The 21,002-nt window shown below is 42.2% G+C and overlaps 1 protein-coding gene across 1 annotated transcript in view; it reads left to right on the top strand.

Annotated features, from left to right (window-relative positions):
• COL4A3 (collagen type IV alpha 3 chain) overlaps positions 1 to 21,002 on the top strand; it is a 115,463-nt gene that overhangs the window by 84,386 nt on the left and 10,075 nt on the right. The window contains exons 42-50 of the mRNA XM_054983010.1: positions 1,682 to 1,867; positions 2,605 to 2,735; positions 3,442 to 3,514; positions 7,207 to 7,278; positions 7,367 to 7,486; positions 10,342 to 10,440; positions 12,828 to 13,040; positions 16,015 to 16,192; positions 17,894 to 18,008. Coding sequence (XP_054838985.1) covers positions 1,682 to 1,867; positions 2,605 to 2,735; positions 3,442 to 3,514; positions 7,207 to 7,278; positions 7,367 to 7,486; positions 10,342 to 10,440; positions 12,828 to 13,040; positions 16,015 to 16,192; positions 17,894 to 18,008 — 1,187 coding nt within the window. The remainder of the gene's footprint in view (positions 1 to 1,681; positions 1,868 to 2,604; positions 2,736 to 3,441; positions 3,515 to 7,206; positions 7,279 to 7,366; positions 7,487 to 10,341; positions 10,441 to 12,827; positions 13,041 to 16,014; positions 16,193 to 17,893; positions 18,009 to 21,002) is intronic.

Raw genomic sequence — 21,002 nt, 5'->3', positions numbered from 1 at the left:
ACATTTACATTGTAAGCTGTATACATTAGACAAGGAATGCCAGAGTACCAAGAGCTTTGATAAGAAAGGGATATTAAGTCAGTCCAAATGTATTATTAGGTTACATTATTAGAGGCAAAGTCCAAAAGGCATTCCAAGATTTCAGTCATGAATCTGGTAACATAGTCCAAAGGCAAAGCCCAGGGTCAGGCAACAAGGTTCCAAGAATCAAAAAGCAAGTCAGTCAGGCAAGACTGCAAACAAATTGAGCCCACACTTGCTCCAGTCTGACTGTAGCATATAGGGTATTTCCCCTGTAGGTGATACCGGGTCCCAAAGTAGTGTCCTTTCCAGAAGCTGAGTCAACTCCTCAGTAGTGGGGCTCAGATTCTGCAATGACAGTGTTCTCTCTTGGTACTTTCTCAATAGCGGGGGTGGGAAAGCTCTTGTGCCTGGGCTGGGCCTCTGCCCTAGCACTTCACCTTCGATGGACTTAGGGTCCTTTGGGAAGACTATGGAAGGTCTGGTGACAGTTGAGTCCATGCTAGGCCATCCAAACTTGAGGGCCTGCAGGCTCATGGGGTGGTGCCTGTGATGGCTCAGGGTCCATTCAAGAGGCCCCTGAGGAATCTATCTCTCAGGAGGGTTCTGCCAAGGTGGGCTTGCGTTCCATGGTCATCCTCCTTCTCCAATGAAGACTTATCTTCCCATGCGAAACCAGTTCAGTCCAATACAAGATTATTTCCCACTAGAAAGGATTGGCTAGCTAAAATCAAATATGTTTTGTTTATATATAGCTCTTCAAAAATTTCTCAATGTAAATGTACAAGTGATAATTTGGAATGATATTACTTGTTTGTAACACATGTAATTATTGTGTTTGATTTCAAGCAAACCATATTATTGTATTGTGATTTATAATAATTTTTAAAATTCCTCAGAATTCTGTGACCAGAAAACTCAGACCAGAAATGTGTATAATAGAAATATGCATAACTGGAATTAATTACATATGTATTCTGGTCAAAAATGAAATTATGCCACATTTGATGTGATTGATGACCTCCATGATTAAGATCTCCCAGGGCTCCCCCCCCCCGGCCAAAGTCTTAAATTGGTGGTAGGGATTTGTATCAGAGCTGCTGTACTGGGAGAGGTGAATGTTAAGCCTTCCCTTCTACTATTTTCTCAATATCATATGGAGGTGCCATTTTCCCTGATGGGGCAATTACAGATATATGTTTCCCTTACAAGGAAAACAGCCACTACAGGAACAATTTGCCCCCTCTGTCATTGCCATTGCCCAGTCAGAATCATGTACACACAGAGAAAGCTTCTTTTAGTCTATTTTTTACTGGGAGATCCCAAGCATGAATTTCAAAGGCTACTCTTGGTCCTGAACTGGTGTTATTAAAGGAGGGAAAGGTCAGATACAGTTGAGATACAATGAGCATTCCAATGAGAGAGCCAATGGGGAGGAAACCACTTTTTGCATAGTAGCAAATGCAGAAATAATGCAATGATTCTTGTAAAAAAAGGGGGGGGGGGCTTGTAACATGATTTCACATAATCTTTCTATGAAAATATTTGTTCAAGATTTCCATTTCAGAGTAAACAGAATTCTAGCTGTTGATGTCATGTTCTCTCTAATACCTTCAAGCTAACATGTAGCTTTAAAAATATATATACATGTGTTGTATAGGTATCAAAGGAGATATGGGAATGGCTGGCTTTCCAGGGCTGCAAGGTGTTAAAGGTCTTATGGGGAACCAAGGACCAAGTGGACCTCCTGGCTTACCTGGACAGCCAGGACTTCCTGGGGAACCTGGGACAGTGATTGCGGGTCCTAAAGGAAATAGAGGTCCCTCTGGCCCAGATGGAAAACCAGGTATGAATATGTTATAGGTTCTTACTTCATGCTGCAGTATACATTTTGAGAATATTCAGAAGTCTTAGGAAGTTTGTATGCTATCTAGTTTTAGAGAACAGCAATTTCTGTAACTGGTCTAACTATGAAGTTATATATGTTTTTGCATATCAGCCCATTTTGCATTTTTTCTAGCCTTGGGAAAAGCTATAGAAAATAGAAAGATTTGAAAGAACTGTTAGAACATTGGGACATGATTTGATTGCAAAGAGGCAAGAGGAAATGTGTTATTAGAAATGTCTAAGAATTCTGTTAAATGTGAAAACTCCAGCACACTAATAAGTGAGTCCCATCTACATTTAGTAAACTTCTTATAAGTAGTTTAGGATTTAATATACAGTGGTAGCTGGCTATGATAGATTCTGGGGACTGATTGAAATTCTGCATCACAGAACAAATTCTGTGACTGGTGATGCATTCAGCCATGGAAATTTTTCTACCCAGTCCTTACTATTGATTTTTAACTGACATGGATACTTTATTGCCCTATTGTTTGGATAGTGATATGCTTAACTATTATTAAGGACCCATTTTCAAAAATCAAATACATAAATAAACCTGAAATGAATTAATGAACAAATATCCAAGTAGAATGTCATATAAGACACTGAGTTTTGATTATGCTTGTTTGTATAGAATTCCTTGTTTAAATCACAGTTCCTAATTCCCTTTATTAATCTAGTTTTTTAAAAAAATAGGCGTTCCTGGTATTCCAGGACCTGCTGGACCACCTAGTTACAGTATTAAAGGAAATAAAGGTGTTCAGGGAATAGATGGCTCACCAGGATTTCCAGGACCAAGAGGTGATGTCGGTCTACCTGGTCCAGCAGTAAGTAAAATTTCTTATTTCTTATTTAGATTCTACATTTTAGAAGGCAATATTTAGAATATAGTACTCATTCTAGAAAAGTATCAATGACTGTTTTGCTTTTACAATATGTGGTTGAAGATCCCCTTACATTATATAAGTCATTTTGCAAATCTCCCTTTTGGCCAGTCCAATATTGCCTTTGATCCTGTTGGAGAGATTGAAAAACATATCTGCCCTGCTTAAAAAAAAATGAAAAATGACAGACTCCTAGGCAATCTAGCAGTTTTGGAGCTGGCAGAGGGGGAAACCTTTCAATCATCAGGGAAGGGAAGTGTTTAGAGAGTAGAATCAATGGGTGGAGAATATTAAACTCTTCCTGCCTGTTGATTATCCCTTGCAAATGCTAACAGTCCCATATTAGCATTAAGAAGGATATGTGTGCATTTCCCTTGAAGCATCTAGTTCCATCCTCTGCCAAACAGCAGCTTTGTTAATGTAACACCTAAAAAGAATGCTGACAAGGAAAAGGGGCTCCTCAACTCTTGTACTGTAGTAATTTCCAGGTGTTTTCCAGATGTTTACATTACAGTCAATATTTTGCTCGTGGGACTGTAATTACCTGAGTACTCTTCCTTCTCTGTATCTTCTTTCTTCCCCTGATCTCACAGAATCTGCTAGATGTGGGTCCCTGAAAACAGCTTATCATCTTTTATCTTGCTTGCAGGGAATTGATGGCATTCCTGGATATCAAGGCCCTAGAGGAGAACCAGGGTTTCAAGGATTTCCAGGCAGAAAAGGTATAATTCCTTTTAAGAACAAAATAGTCAGCCCCCATAACAATAGCCAAAGCAGCACATCAGGACCACCTATAGACCAGGTAGCAGTTTCTACATACTTGGAGGGCTCCCCCAATATGCCGAAAATTTAACTTCATAAATGAACCAAAAGAAAACAAAAATTCCCAAACATTCAAAATTAGGATGGGAAATGCTCTAGGAGGCACAGAATGTTGAGAGCAGTCAACATTCAGTGAAAGGAAAAATGGGAGGGGAAATTGGCCTGCACATACCCCTGAGAGCTTACAAAACCCCGGAGAGGGGAGACTGGGAGTGAGGGGATTTCCAAATTGTTTCTCCCTAGCCCACATTGAACAATTTCAAATTGATCACATTTTCATCTCTTTTACGTTACATTTCATGAAAACAGTTACAGATCTGGACTTCCCATGTAAAACAGGGATTTCCCATGTAAAACAAAGTCAAGATAGCTCTGGAATTGTAGTTTCCTGCAAGAAATCTGGAATAACCGCAGATTGTTAGAGTCTCACTTTATTCCTCCATATATTTTTGTAGCCAGTTAACTCAAAGCAGGGCAATTGTCTATATAATGAGACTGAACAGGAAAAAAGTATATCAGCATGAGTGGAATAATGGTGTCATTCGGGGCTTTTTTTCTGCTGGAACATGGTGAAACAGCGTTCCAGGACCTCTCAAAAGAAATCACGTGTGGTGGTCCCGCCCCCCTGATCTCCAGACAGAGATCTGTTCCCCTGGAAAAAATAGTCGTTTTGGAAGGTTAGCCTGCTCTTGCGAAGAAGGGGCACACGCGGCGGGAGGGTGGTAGAACAGCATGCTGGCCCATGCCGGGCACCTCCCCCACCTCCTCTCCATCAGGGAGGCGGGTTGGGACACCTGCCTCTGGTGAAGGCTTCACCACCCCCAAGCTAACCTCTACTGGAAGAGCTGCGGAGCAGGTGATCTCACAGCCTGCAGCTCTCAGGCAGGGTGGGGTCCGACCCTGGGCTGCAGCTCAGCTGAGTGGCATGCATGCCCACCCCATCACCCTACTGGATGCAGCAGGGGGGAGCTCTTGGCCATGGCTTGATGGTGCAATGCACCTGCTTTCCCAGCCTCCCTGGGCGGAGCGGGGGGCCAGGCTGCACCTCAGCTGGGCTGTGGCCAGGCGAAGCTCCAGGCCATGGCCGATAGTGTGACATACCCACTCGCCCGGCCTCCCCCAGTGGAGTGGGGTGAGGCACTGGGCCACTGCTCAGCTGAGCAGTGTGTGTGCCAGCCTCCCACTGCTTTGCAGTGGGTTGTGGCACTGCAGTGCGGCATGCTCGCTTGCCAGCCTACCTGGATGAAGCGGAGGAGGACCTGGGCCATGGCTCGGCTGAGGTGCATGTGTGCCCACCCCACCACCCTCTTGGGGGTGAAGCAGCAGGCTGCAACTCATCCAGGCAGCATGCTTGCTCACCCAGCCCCAGAGGTGCCGGGCCATGGCCCAGCTGGGCTGTGCAATTGCCCCCCTGCCCTGCTGGGTGGAGCCCAGCCCAAGGCGCCCAGCTCTTTCATGAGGGGGCCCGAATCACAGGAGCACTCCTGGGGACAGTGTGCCCTGCACAATGACATCACTTCCTGGAAGTGACATCATCACGTCGCCCCGGGAGCGCCACCTCCTGCTGGGAGTTGTCCCGGGATGTGGCAACTCACACTATGCCACTGAGTTCCTCCACCTCTATTACCAGAAAAAAAAGCCCTGGTGTCATTAATATTCTCAGTAAAAATTAGCTATGTTTTATCAGTTATGCTTATTGTTATCTTTATCTTTATTTTGTAAGAAGTACAACATTAGGAGCTATAAATATAATAATGCATGGCATTGTTAAATAACTGCTTCCTTTCCAGTACTAAAATGAAGCTGGAATGAACTTCAGCTTTTTTCTAGGTATTTTAAATGCATGACACCCAATGGATTTCTGTAACTCACTTTGTGTGTGATTGCCCTTGAAGTGGAAGCTACAGCTAAAAGTCTTTGTTCACACTACTAAACAGAACACATTATATTGATTCTCTCACATGCACTGGCTTCCCAGTTATAATTTTTGTTTATTTATGTTATTATTACATTAACATTCCACCTTTCTTCTGCTATGGAACCCAATGCAGCACACATAAGATTCCATTAATATCTTCCATCCAGGCACTGAACAGATGCTTACCTGATTAGTTTCAGCTAGGTTGTTGCATCATTTGCCTTGTAGGGTCATTGTGGCATCAAACTATACATTTGCCTTTCAGCTTGCTTAAACTGACATGAAATTAAATTTGATAGACAAATGCTTAGCTAGTGTGTTCAGCTGGTGTTTGTGTAAAGTTCTGAGCCACTTCACAGTGGCTTTGTGCCAATTTCACCCCCCAGGCACATTTATATTGAGATTGGGCATCATTAGACTCATTTGCTGGGAGTATATCAAGGAGAAAGGACCTGGCCAACATTCTCTAGCACATGCAGGCTAGCTACTGAAAGAGAGCCAAGGGCCAGATATTTAAGACAGGAGGTTTGAGGATAGTGGGGCAGCCATCTGTCATCCCCAGACAACATTATGATAAGAGCTGTCTGACTTCGAGGGCTGATTAGGAGTTTCACATCCCTTCACACAAATTGTCTAACGGCGTTGTTTTTTAATTTGCTTGATACACATTGCAAAATGACAAAGACCCTTTGAGCTGACCAAGGGGTGGGATTTGGAATGTGATACTTGAACTGAGCTTGCCAGCTCCATGCAGGTTAAGAACAGTAAAGTGGGTTATCTTGATGAGTATCTGGGTCATAACTTGGAGGATGCAGCTTTCTCCCTTCCCTCTAATGAATAAGCTAGAGAACACCTGAGACCAGACTTCCTTGGAGCCTGCCCAGTCCATCTACCTAAGGCCTAACAGTTCAGGGGATGATGGCTCAGCCAAACCTCCTTTGGTACATTTTTGTATATTTGCTATTTCTGTGTGACTTGAGGTCAAACTGGAGCCATTCATTCATTCATTCGCTTAATTTATACCCAATGTGAATTTACCCTCTTCTAGTGACTGCTATTTGTTTGTTTTTTTAATAAAAAAGAGTCCAGTAGCACCTTTAAGACTAACCAATTTTATTGTAGCATAAGCTTTCGAGAATCACGTTCTCTTCGTCAGATGCATGGAGGGCAGAAGGAAACTGGTCAAATATAGAGGAGGAGAGGGGAAGGGAGGGGGGAGGAGGAGAGGGGGTATGTTTTTTTAAATTATCATATCTAGTTTGGTTGTCTTATCCTCCTGCCAGATCCAGTGTAATTTAGGAAGAGAACAACTTGTGCTGAAATAGACAAGGTGACTGGCAGAAATCAGTTTCAGCATGCATTACAATAGTCACTAGTAAAAATCAGTTTCAACATGTATGACTAATGTAAGTAACTAAGAGTGCAATCTTAAGTCTAATCAGAATCCTACTTGGATCAATTCAGTGGGACTTCCTCCCAGGAAAGTGTTCTTAGGGTGGCACTTAAGCAGAATTATACCCTTCTAAGCCCACTCTCTTCAGTAGATTTAGAAGGGTGCAACTGCTTTTGATTGCACTGCACAACACTGCACAAATTAGCTGCAGGGATTCCATTGTATTCACAAATGCTGTAATGTTTATAACCGTAGATAATCATTTTAGGTCATCTTTTTAGGAGAAAAAGGCAATCGGGGTCCACCAGGGCTAACGGGAGTGGCAGGACCTGGAGGGCCAAAGGGACCACCTGGTAATGATAGCCTCAATCTGCTTTTCCTTCTTATTTGATATTTAATACTTAATATAAGGTAACCAGTTCTTTGTACCTTCATTGTTAGGTCAGCCTGGACCACCTGTGCATGCTGTCTATTTCCCAGGAGATCAAGGACCTCCTGGACCTCAAGGAATCCCAGGAAATCCAGGAGATCCAGGTCCTCAAGGGCCAACTGGACCACCAGGTTATATAAATTTCATCATATTTTCACATTAGACATAGAAACAAAGAAAAATAGAGGAAATAATTAAGAACAATTCTATCACAATTGTGTAAGCATTTTGTTATAGGTCTTACTTCAAATAAGTAGCATGTCATGATAGCTTGAGGACTTGAAATGAAAATAATGCAAACAGTCTCCAATCAGTTTCATGCCTGAGTGGGGGGTTTGAACCTGGTTCATTGTTGTGGTCAGATTGTAGTCCCACATGGGTACTGCACATGTGCACAGGCCTGCTGTGGAAAAAACTTCTAGAGCTTTAGAACAAACTGCTCCCTTGGCAGGTTTGGGACTACCTCCTGTCACCTGCTTAGCAGGGCTTATCACACTCTTCCATTAGAGTACATTTGGTGGCATTATCAGCCCCACACCAAATCATTTCTGCAGGGGCTCAAGAATAAATTTCTGCCAGTTCCTAGATTGGTTCCCCAATGGAAATTGTTGTTGGTTTTATCCAAACTAATGCAAAAAACTTTGGGGCCAGTAGCCACCTGTTCCCTTAAATCATTATCCTGGAAGGCCAGACCGGCACAGGCTGTGCTGCAGGGGTGGGGGGTGGGAGGCAAACGCTCTTAGCTTTTTGCAGATTAGTCAAGGTCTGGTCTGAGGTCAGGGCACAAAGTCCAAAACAGCCAGTTGTATAGTCCAAGGGCAAGTCCATACAGTAGGGTAAGGAGGTCCAGAGGTCAGTTGCCAGTAAGTCCAAGGATATGACAAGGGCAAGGTCAACACAGTCCAGAAATCACAGGAGTCAAAGCAAGATTCAAGATAATGTTTATGATGACAGGGATACTGATGCATTGCTTCCACGCCCCACATTTCTCCTGGACTTGTTTATACAGTTATGTGCTGATCACAGCCAGCTGCTTGGGAGCTAGCCTGACACTACTCATCATCGCTATCTACAAGCAGCTGGAGTCGGCCCAGTAGGCGAGCACTGCATTGCCTCTCCTGCATCTCCCTTCTTTGCTTCTGCCTGCAGCGCTCCCTGGTTGTGGGTGAGCCTGGCGAGTTGGAAACCCTTGGCTGAGTTTCATCTGTGGTGTTGGGGCTGGAGGGTGTTGGTGGCTCTGCTTCAGCTGTTGGCTGTAATCTCTGACTGGCCGGCAGTTGCTCATCCTGATTACCAGCTTCTGCTGACTCAGACCTGTCTGCCCGAGGCGTTCCTTCTCCTGAGGAGTCCTTCTAAGCTACACAGGCTCCTCTTCTCCTGAGGAGTCCTCACTGGTAGTGAGCCCTGGGTAGCCCATGTTAGCCTTTCTCATAGCCATCACTTCAGTAAGAAGCGTTTCTGAAATGGGAACCGTTAGACATCATCAACTGTTTCTAAAGATATATGAGACTAAGGAAGTCCTACACCCTTATTTATAATTCTTGCCCAAGGTGGTTTCCAATTTCATTGGACCCAGGACATCTTACTACGCACATTTTACCAAATCCCAAGGATGTTAAGGAGAGAGATTTTATTTCCTTGATTTTAGAAGGGCATTGCTTTTTTATCTCAATAGAATGAAGACCATTAGAAACTATCTCAAGTTGTTTATTAGTCATTCTGGCTACAAGAAAGGGCTTAAGGTTTCAGCACAGTCATTGCCGCAGTGGGTAGTATCCACTATTACAGTCTAAGTTGGCTAAGATGGATTCCCTTCATATTCACACACACACAAGGTCATAAGATTCATCCATAGTGCTCTGTGCTGGCCTGTCCATGGATGCCACCTGTAGGGCAGCTATATGGGTGTTACAGTCAATCAGTTCCACCAGGGATGCAGCTGTGGGGAAAATAGTAGGACAGTCATTGTTTCATTGAGAGCATCACACTTGCTATCCTGTTATGGTTAAGTCAGCTCGCTAGTCACCCATGTGGAACTGCACTGTGACCACGACAATGGAAACATGATTGAATTTCCCAGTAACTGATGTTCATCAAGTGGTCACGAGTGCAGTCACACTACTCTCTCACCTAGCCTGCTATGAGCTCTCTTTTGCTCTTTTTTCTTTCTGGCTGAACTCTCTGGTGGCAGCAGAGAGAACTCAGGGACAGGCCCTCCCTCTCCCCTTGATGTGCCAAATAAAGGGGGAAATATGGCACACGAAGGGGTTGGGGAGCAGCTCACACATGCTATAGAGCTCTAAAAGTTTCTTCCATGGCAGGCCTGTGTGCATGCACAATACTCATGTGGTGACCACTCAATGAACATCCGTTACAGGTAAATGCAACCATGTTTTCTTTCACATCCTAATCTGACATTCTAACTAGCGCACCACACGAACACTTTCATTAAATGCTAGTACAAGGCCACACATACCAATGGTTTATGTCTATATAGCTAAAAATTCATTATTCTGATTAATATTTCTATGTAATTCAAAAGCTTCCACATCCCAGGGGTGGCTAGGCCAGTATATCAATATATAAACTTTCTAGCTGCCAAGTGAGCCATAGTTCTTCAGAAAAGGCATAGAAAAGTAACACTGTGTGGTTTATAACAGGTTATTATCCATTTAATTTATTTTTTAAAAAAACATTTGAACAGCACAGTAGCAGTTTTTAAGAAAGAAATGAAATAGTGGTTTGATTTTCATTTCTGTATCAGCCACCTTTGTCACTGATTGGTGTTACAAAGGAAAAAGTTTTTGATGTCATGTTCCTAGTTTGCTTTGAGAACTGATGCTTAGTAAAGGATCTTGATAATAAAGTTCGGGGAGGGGGGATTGCATAGCATTCTGGGGGTTGCATTATTTAAAAAAAAATTCCACATTCTGTCCACATTGATAAACGCTGTTTGTTAACATGTGTTTTCCCTATGTGAACCCAGGTCCTTTAGGTATAAAAGGTCAGCCAGGCAGTTTTGGAATTTCAGGGAGACCTGGACCACCTGGGCCAAAAGGAGACAAAGGATTTCGAGGACAAAAAGGTATTTAAAACAAAAGATTGTAGGCATTGACCACTTGTTCTGAATTAATACTGTGGACTCCTTTGGCATTATTCCAGCCCTAACTCTTTTGAGGACTCAAGACCTGAAATGCTTCTAGAGCTATGCAGGATTTTAAAGCATAGCTCATGTGTAACATATAGCCTATTATTTGAATGGCATGGAAATGCTACCACAATACTAAAACTGCCCATCAAACTACATTCCCTTATTTTCAGACTGTATGTGATGATGGTATGGAACATGAAAGTTCTCAGTGCCATCAGTACTCCTAGCAAGGAATCCCTTAATTCTCAAGCCATATTTCTGCAGTTTTTCAGTGGGGGAAAACTAGATGAGACATAAGACCTTTATGATTAGGATCTCTTATGCTTTGAGTCACTGGGGGAGGCAATATGTAACCATGTTTTTCCATGCTTCTTCCACAATTGCTTCTCTGAAGGTGCAGTTGGCTCCGTGGGAGGAAACAGAAAAGGACAGAGCTATGCTTGGCCTTCTCCCTCAGTGCTATTTGTACATTCAAAGGAGATGTTTAAATTGTGGAAGAAGCACAAGAAGAAAGGGTTAAACTCCCTTCCCCAACAAGTATTTCCTAATCTTTAAGGCAGCCTTGTGGGGCTGCTAAGGAGTCTTAAAAACTCTGTGTGATATATGAATAATGGAACTCTTATGCCGAATCTAATTTACCTTCATTTATCAGGAGTACATTTTTGCATTTTCCAGGAATATATCAGTTCCATTTAATACAAACTGTAGAGTGGATTTAGCTGCTTACTATTTCTAATGGGTCTTTGAAGAAGCTACATCTCTTTTGGACTGCTTATGATACTGCTTGCAATAAAAAATCTTTTTATCAGCTAATAACTGATCTGATATTGCAAGTGTCTTATCAAATATTTAATCGATATTTTATCAAATAAAGTTTTAATTCAGCGACCAGTTCATGCCTGCCTCATGTGGAAGCCCCATTAAAAATATTTACAGCTTGTAGAAACATTTGGATTGTGCTATAGCTATAGCTGTATTTTGCATTATAATGTGAAATGAATATACTATAAATAAATTCTCAGTGCAATCCTAAGCAGAGTTGCTCCAGTCTAAGCCCATTAAAATCAATGGGCTTAGATTGGAGTAACTCTTCTTAGGATTGTTCTGTCAGTGTACATATTCAACACAGTGTTTTTTCAGCTGTGCCAAACTAAATGTTTAGTAACTTCCTTTACATCAGGGGTTCCCAGCCTTTTCAAGCCCACAGACACCTTTAGAATTCTGACAGGGTGGTGAGTACAACTACAAAATGGCTGCTGCAGGAGGTAGAGCCAACTACCAAATGTAAGGGACTGGCATTAAATATAAGTCTAATAGTAATTCTTCAATATTTCAGGCCAAAGTTCTCTTTAACAGGCTGCCTTTGAAAATGAACATATTGTTTAAATTTTTTTGCATACATGCAGTAACACAGTGAAAATCCTTGTGCTGTGGTGACAGTAGTTGCTGAAGCAACTTCTAAAATATCTGCACAGCCAACTAAATCTCCAGTGGCCAATCAGAAGCTCTGCTGGGTTAAAGCCCCACCTGGCCTTGCCTACTTTCTAAAAACATTTGGTGAGTGCACTGAAATATGTCAGTTGCCATGGTGCCCAGAGGAATCACCTTAGGGACCCCTGCACTGATAAAGGTTAATGCAGATGTATCTATTTAATACAATATCTGTTTACTAAGAGTTGTGTCCACAGTTATCATCCACTAGTGGAAGGCCACTTCCACTGTAGAAGGAGGGGGCAATTTTTGGCAAGTCCCCCATTTTGCAACCTATATTGTTCCTGTAGAGGGATGTAGTAGGAAGGGGAAAACAGGAAAGATCCATTCCACTACTTTATTCACATTATTTTGGCTTTTGTTACATTTTTCAAACTGTACCAGAAACATACAGATAAGATGAAAGGGGATTCTTTTAGGGGATTTAGGGGATTCTTTTAGCCCATTGGAAAGAACCCAAGGGTAGAGTTCAGGGAAGCCATCACTTATTTCACTAGCCAGTTGTTTGAGGTGAGTTAAATATTTTTTTTATACTACAGACACCATTGTAGTCTTAACGTCCTTTCCCTTGCACATTAGATTCATTATGATACTTCAGATCTCTTATTTTAAAGGCAAACTATGTTACTGAAAACTTGGTATAATACCAGATATTTATTTATCCTGTTTTGATCTGGCAAACCTAATAACAGATGTGAATAGCTTTTTCATTTAATACTTACGTGATTAAAATGTCTTGATATTGCAATATTTGCACAAATACACATACACATAAATACACACATGCAAAATACATTTTTATCCATTTATTTTTATTGTTTCATTCATAGGTTTACCTGGATTGCTTGGTTTCCCTGGGATAAAGGGAACACCTGGATACCCAGGAACGGGCTTGCCTGGGGAAACGAAAAGGGGCTTCATCTTTTCACGGCACAGTCAATCAGCAAAAATTCCTTTATGCCCATCTGGAACATCTCAGATCTATAATGGATACTCTCTTCTATTTGTACAAGGGAATGAGCAAGCACATGGGCAAGACCTTGGTACTTCTATAAATATATGCTTCAAGAAAGAGAGAGAGAGAGAGATTTGTTTATTTACTTGCTTAATTTATAGCCAGCTTTTCTTAGTGAAACTAGAGATGGGCACAAAGTGGGTGGAAAACGAAATGAGCGTTTTGTTTTATTGCATTCCACGAATCACAAACTTTCACGAAATTGTCCTGTTTCATGAAACAAATCGTTAGTTTCATGATTCATCAGAACCCAGGGCGCACCAATGGCCCCCTTCATACCCAGAAATGCCAAATTTACAGGGATACTTCAGTAGGCTCTCCTCCACCCACCCTCACCCAACAAGCCAGCAAGAACAAATGCTCTTAATAAATAAGCAAAGAAAATGTAAAAAAAAAAGGTAGGCCTCAGTCAAGCAAGGCCCCAGAGCCAGGCAATGCCCTGAGAATAGGGTTGGGTGGAGTGGAGGAAAGAAGGCACCCTCACCCAGTCACCTTCCCAGCAAGGCCAGTAGCTGAAAATAAGAAAGAGGCTTTTCAGTCTCTTTTAAAGCAGCAGCAAGTCCAGCCAAAAGCTCCCAATTCTACTCTCTCACTCCAAATCCCAGCAAAAGTTCCCCCCTCTCCTTCTGTCTACTGGAACTGAAAAGCATGAGGCAGAGAGCTGTGCCTTACATAAGAAATGCTCACATAGAGCAGAACAAGAGGTCTCTGGTTGGCAGACAGACCTGCCTAACAGGGTTTGGAGGGATGAGATTGGTGTTTCCATGGCTACAGAAGGCCCATCTCCTCAGTTGCCTAGGGGATTAACCCCCCTGCTCCTTGCTGTATAGGGCAGAATGGAAGCTCTCCAGTTGGCAGAGAGAGCTGCCTATCAAGGTTATATAGGCTAAGATTGAGGTTTCTAATGACAACAAAAGGTCTGCAGACATTCCGGGCCTATGTTGCCTAGGGAATCAATGGATCAGCGCCAGCCTGTCTGGCATCATGAATCATTTGCAAATCGAACTAATCAGCCCCAAAAGTTGTGAATTTTGTGAAAAGCGCAGTTTCACTAAACACGAATCGGCCCAATTTGTCATGAAATTTTATTTGTATTTCGATTCGTGCCCATGTATAAGTGAAACTCAAGACATATTACAAAATAAACAAAGGCATGATCTACCATCATGCAGAAAATAGATAGCAAAAGTAGAAGACAATGCATTAAAAGCTAGGTGATATATGCAATAAGCATTGCAATAGACTACAGTTTTACCAATATATCCAGGACTTTTTTGTGGTGGCACTCACCACTACTGAGTACTGGCACCTTTTTTGGTCAGAGGTGGGGGTTTTATCCCAAGACCTGAGGGGGAAATTAGTGGATATCAATGCAACATTATATATGAGTACCAGCACTTTTTTTCAAGAAAAGCAGTGAATATACCTAAATATCAAAATGGCCAAATCTGTGGATTCTTAAATCCAGAGACTGAAAGCATGAACAGACAAGACAGATCTTTCTATAAACCTGAAAAATGCCCCAGGTTTGCAGGAAAATCTGAAATCTAAAAAATAAGACATTGGGGAAATAAAAAACCCCAGAATAATAGAAGCTGCACCTGAAGCTTTATGAAACTAATGCCTTCAGATGCTGTTGCAAGGTAGACTTCAAACCTTGGGAGCAGGCCTGGCAGCAGCCATTGGGTAACTTAATACCACATGATTTGCATGACTCAGCTGTTTGCTAATGTTCTACAGCAACCACCCCATGAAAATTGTATTGGATAGAGTTTCAGACTAGAATCTAGGAGACCAGGGTTTGGATCACCACTCTGTCATAGAAACTCACCAGCTGACCTTGGGGCAGTTACACATTCTCAGCCATTATGAAGGAAGATGGGGCATAAATGAAATAATAAATATAGCAAATGAAAGGTAGGTTGGTGGGTGGGTGGGAAGGAGAGAAGGACGCAGGGAAAAGTGAAGATACAGGGGTTGCCAGATGGAGGAAAAGAGTAAATTGTGTGTAGAAGTGCAGAAGTGCTGCCTGTAAATTCTTGCAGGTTCCCTACCATGCAACTGGGCCCAGCTGGGTGGCCAGCACCATGCAACTTGTGCATAGTTTTCCCAGGTAGAGGCTGACAGGGAGGGAAGGTTGAAAACCTCAAGATAGGGGTGCAGATAAAGGTGGGTTGGCTGGTGGATGGGAAGGAGAGAAGGAAGGAGGAATAGGGGAGATATGATGGGGGCTTCAGAAAAGGGAAAGAGAAAATGGCCAGGGAGAGGAAAATGAGATGGCCCTTCTGCAAGACTTTGTGCCCCTCCTTGTTCTTTTACAAAAACAGCTTTCTGAGCTGTTTCATTATACAGTAATTCTAATCTCTTTATAAAAACGCCCTTCTGAACATTTCTGTTTTACACATTCTGCAAAATGATAAGATGTGTGGGGGCCTTCCTGACATCCTCAGGCAGCCCATTCCACATAGAGAAGATCCTTTTTGTTGAACAGGAGAATCACAAACTTTACTATGCAAAAGCAAACTTCTCATTGTCAGATTGAATTAAAACATTTAAGCAACTAAACATCTTTATTAATTTTCCAACTGAAAGAAATGGTACATACAGAATCAGCTCCGTGCAACAAGCCTACTGTAGTTATTTCACCTGATTTTTTTAAAAAAACTTACAGCCTAGAATCAGGCTTAATAGAAGCGTTACTATTTGGGGGCATTTGTACCTTCACTTTCCTATGTTTCATCTTAAGGGTCTCTGTGTTAGTTATTGCAGAAAATTTGTGAAGGATGCTACAAATCATTAATGTCTCTCACTTTCAATTGGGTTCTTTTTCTCTCCTCCCCCCTCCCCGCTGCAATATCTTCATAATTAATTCAGTCACAGTTCCTGACTTACAGTGCTTCCCATGAATGCATGACTTTTCCCATGGGCATGTCTTATATTGAGATGTTGCAACATTTCTGTACAAGAAAAGCTCTTTATAACTTCTCTTCTGAATCTTCTAGGAACAACAGGTAGCTGTCTTCAGCGATTTACTACCATGCCTTTTTTATTATGCAATCCCACTAATGTGTGTAGGTTTGCTTCTCGCAATGACTATTCATACTGGCTGTCAACTGCAGAACCAATGCCAGAAGATATGGCACCGATTTCTGGGAAAGCTTTGGAGCCGTATATTAGCAGGTAGTGTTTTAATTCTGGGGGAGGGGCCCTTCTTTAATTGTATTCTACCACAAATATTTATTTTGATAAAGATATAACAAGTTGTGGTTTAACTTCCTTAATACTATGCTATATCTTGTACAGTTTATGATAAACTAAATAAAGGGAAAATTTAAAGTGAAATGATATCACCACAAAAAACAGTGTGCTAAATAAAATAGTTTGTTTTCAATTATTTTAATGAAGTTACAGCTAGGGATTGCACTGTACACTCCAGAATGAATGTAGCCAGAACGTATTTTTAAAAGTTGCATACATGTACTTGGTTTACATAACCTGAATAGCCCAGACTAGCCTAAACTCGTCAGAGCTTGGAAGCTAAACAGGGTCATCCATGTTAGTACTTGTATGGAAGACCACCAATGAAGACCAGGATTGCTGTGTAGAGAAAGGCAATGGCAAACCACCTATTGCCTTGAAAATCCCAAGGGGGAGGGGGTCACCATAAATTATTCTTCATAGCCCTTATTAGCTGATGCTGCAACACTTTTTGTGTTAAAAATGCCCCTTTGCAGCCTAGTAATTGTGGTTGCTTTCACACACGTTTGATAATGCACTCTCAATACACTGTAGCAATCATATGCAATCATACGCAACTGAATGTTCTTGTTTCACACAGGAAAATCCAGTTCCAAGTGATTGCTATAGTGTATTGAGAGAGCATTATCCAACATGTGTGAAAACAGCCAGTGAGATCATAGTGTAGCCAATCTTGACTACCTGGTAGTGTCACTATTACTAGGGGAAAGGGCTGTTTTGATACAAAAATGGTTTCAAAGATGTAGCTAATCATCTAAAATGAAATAGCACAAGGAAGTTGTGGCATCCAATGAAATTGGAGGCCATTTTGAACCAAGAGGAGATGCAAAAGCAAAGCCAGAAAAAAGCTCAGTTGAGGCTCCCTGCCCCTCATCATCCCTTTCATGCTCTCTGAAAAAGAGACAAGGGTTGGGGGAAAAGGTAGACACTGGATTGAACAACGGGAGAAAGAAGAAGCCTCTCTTTGGCAGGTCTTCATCTTCTCCTTTCAGTTTGCCTTCCCTGGAAAAGCATTCTTCACTCTAATGCTATGTTCCAGACTTCCAACATTTCCCTCTGGTGAAAGCAAGGAAGAAGACTGCCTGAAAGCTGGGCACCCCCACCGCCTTTCATATGCACAGGTCTCTATTTTTCTCCCTAGATTTTTAAAAATGAGGAAGGAAAACGAGTCTGGGATGCAAGACAGCTAGCTCCCTTCAATATAGAGTCACCAGGCACAGCAGCCTGGCAACTAGTGGGAGACTGGGAGGGTGGGGACATAAGGGGCACTATCTGTGCCAGCATGACATCACTTCTGGGAAAAACTGGAAGTGATATCATGCCTCTTTAGGAATCGTCAAAAACTCTATGGTAAAAATCACCTAATGATTTTTTTTTAGATTATTTTTCTCCTGCCAGTGCAGTGGCAGCAGGAAAGAGGTGCTGGGGTGGGTGATCCACTGGTAGGAGCTTGTCAGCCCTAATTTAGAAGTTAGAGCTCAGTCTGTGAACTGATTTGATTATCGTTATCATACACCACATTGAAGAGGTTTTCTGGAGAGGAGGCATAGAAATTTTGTAAAAAAGATCCAAGGACCATAGTCTGGTGTTTTTTTTTAACCTAATAATTTTGTAACATTGTAGGTGTGTTACCTGCGAAGGCCCTGCAATGTTAATAGCAGTCCACAGTCAAACATCTTCAGTCCCACCATGCCCTGAAGGCTGGCAATCTCTTTGGAAAGGATTTTCTTTTGTTATGGTAAGAAAAATAAAAACTTTTTCTACAGCTCTGAAAAAGTAACATGGTGGCCAAGGAAAGAAATTGTTTCTGAAAGTGGCCAGCCATTGAGATATTTAAACATCTGGGTAGTAGAATTAAATGTTTCAGTTTTTAATTATGCTTATTTAAAAGAAAGTGGAGTGAAAATTAGTGGAAGGAACATTAACAATTTGAGATATGCAGATAACACCATTTTACTGGTAGAAAATAGAGAAGACTTGAAACAACGACTGATGAATGAGAGCGCCAAATGAGAAAGCGCCAAAGCAGGATCACAGCTCAAGAAGGCAAAAGTAATGATTACTGAGGAATTACACAATTTTAAAGTTGACAATGAAGAAATTGAAATTGTTCAAGATTTTCTATTCCTTGGCTCAATTGTCAACCAAAAGGGAGACTACAACGAAGAAATCAGAAGAAGATTTAGACTTGGAAGAGCAGCTGTGAGGGAGCTAGATAAGATCCTTAAAGATAAAGATGTCTCTCTGGGGACTGAGATCAAGAAATCCAAACAATGGTATTCCCCACTACTATGTATGGATGTGATAGCTGTACAATGAAGAAAACGGACAGAAATAAAATTAATTCATTTGAAATGTGGTGCTAGAAGATAGTTTTGCAGATACCATGGATGGCCAATGTTACCGGAACTGCTCTATTTGAATGGGGAATTAGCTTAGCAGTCCAGAACTAAATTTAGCGCGGATCTAACCATCTTCAAGGTCCCTTCTCCAGCTGCTCACGTAATAAATAGACAGACTAAATCAAAATACGTGTCTTTACTAGTAATGTGGCGTATGCCTGAACTTGCACACACATACAAGGTTACATACAAGAACTAGGAAACATAAGAGGTAGGAAAATAGAGACAGTCGCATTAGCAGGTACCCCATGATGAAGTTGGGTATACTTACAATCCTGAAGCAGAGCAGAGATATAGCAGCGAGGTGGTCCAATGCCAGCACCAGAGCCACTAGTAGAGAGACAGCAAGGGGGTCGGGATAGGAATGACGCACTGGCTGGGATCAGGAGAGGAATGATGCGCGCCATGTGGCCTGAGAGGCTGGCTTATATACCCCAAAATGTACCCTGGGGCTGGTGCTGTACCTTGTGGTTCTCACGGGTTAAAACAAAGGTTTTAATGGCTTTCTGAATGCCTTAGATGGGCCACTTTAGGATTCTGATTGTATCATAGTGACACCTTAGGAAGAGGGGACAAAGGGAGGGGAAGATCCGGGCGGGTTGAATGGATGTTCCAGCAGACAGGGCTTGTCCTGATGTCATCGGCTCTGGAATGCGGAGGCTGCTTTGAGATGCATTCTCTAAAGTGCTTGGGATGGTTGGCACTTAGCTTCTTCTCCGGGGCGGCTATTAAGATATGCAGAGCAAGGTGAGTCTCACCGCTGCAGACGTGGTCTGCTCGCTTCCCCGAAGTGGCTTCTCTCAGTAGGCTGCTTCTCTGGGTCTTCTGGCTGCCTAAGAACATGGCTGCTGGCTGGGCATGGCTGGGGCTTGCTAGCAGGCTGCCCAGTAGCGAGGGAAAGCTGGGTGACTGGCCCGCGGGAGGCTCCAGGTGGGAACTGGCCAGGGGGTGCCTAGTCAGGCTCACTGGAGGTCTCCCCGGCTGGCACCTGGCTGCTAACAGCACAGCTTGGGCCCGGGTGAGGCAGGCTTCCATGGAGGCAGGGAAACAGCACGTAAAACACAGTCCATAACAGGGAGCAAACACAGCCCGTGGTAGATGGCAAGGCAGGCAGGAGGCACACGTGTAGTGGAGTCCAAACACACAGGAGGGTCCAGATATAGGCCTGGGCAGGGCTGCCCAGAAAGAGAGTCCTTAGTGCAGTTGTCCAGACATTTCAGGAAACTGGCACAGTCTATTGCAGCAGCAGGATAACTAGCAAGCAGGCAGGAAACTGACACGTGTACTAGAGTGCACACATGCAAGGCAGTTTCTGGAGTAGTTATAAAACAGCAGTGCAGGAAACTCAAACACAGTTCATGGCAGGCCTTAGAGCAGGAGAGGGGGCCTACTTGGCAACACCAAAAAGACAAGTGAGTTCTAGATCAAATCAAGCCTGAATTCTTCCTAGAAGCTAAAATGACAATGAGGCTATCGTAGTTCGGTCACATTATGAGAAGACAAGATTCTCTGGAAAAGTCAATAATGCTAGAGAAAGTGGAAGGCAGTAGGAAAAGAGGAAGACCTAACACGAGATGGCTTGACTCAATAAAAGAAGCCACATCCTCCAGTTTACAAGATCTGAACAAGTCTGTTAACAATAGAATATTTTGGAGCTCTTTCATTCATAGTGCTGCCATTGATTGGGGGTGACTTGATGGCACATAACACATACACAATTATGCTTAAATCAAAGGATCATCTAGAAAGAATATATTGTGGGCTGACTGCAAATTACCAGCAAAGTGAACCCCTAAAATGATTCTCAATGCAATCTTAAACAAAATAACTCCAGTTTAAGCCCAATGAAATCAATGGACCTAGCCTGGAGTAACTGCTTAGGATTGCATTGTCATTTCCCTAGTCGTGTGTGTTTTTTTTTTTTTTTGAAAATTTTTTTATTGGGTTAGAATCCGTTATTTTTACATTTACATTCAATTTTCCCCAAATTTTTCATTTCTAACCCCCTCCCTTTCCCCCCCTTTTGTTGACTTCCAACAGTTTTCCAACCCTTTGTCCCTTTTCCCTTACTTCTATTAAATTTCTCTATCTAAAACAAATACATATTCTCCATTATACTAAGCAGTACATCCTTAACTACTTTTCTTATTGTATACCCAAACTGTAAGTCTTTGTTTCCATTTTGGATAAACAATTTATCCCATTTTCCAATTTTGAATATTTCTATATATCATAAACCTATATATCATAAACCATAAAAATCTTACACATTTAAATCAAACAATTTGACTTATTCTCTATGTATTACTCATTCTATGTTTTTATGGTAA

The sequence above is a fragment of the Eublepharis macularius genome, chromosome 6 (genome assembly GCF_028583425.1).
Source record: "Eublepharis macularius isolate TG4126 chromosome 6, MPM_Emac_v1.0, whole genome shotgun sequence".
Lineage (NCBI taxonomy): Eukaryota > Metazoa > Chordata > Lepidosauria > Squamata > Eublepharidae > Eublepharis > Eublepharis macularius.
The sequence above is the reverse complement of the archived record's forward strand: the minus strand, read 5'-3'. Positions and strand labels throughout refer to the sequence as shown.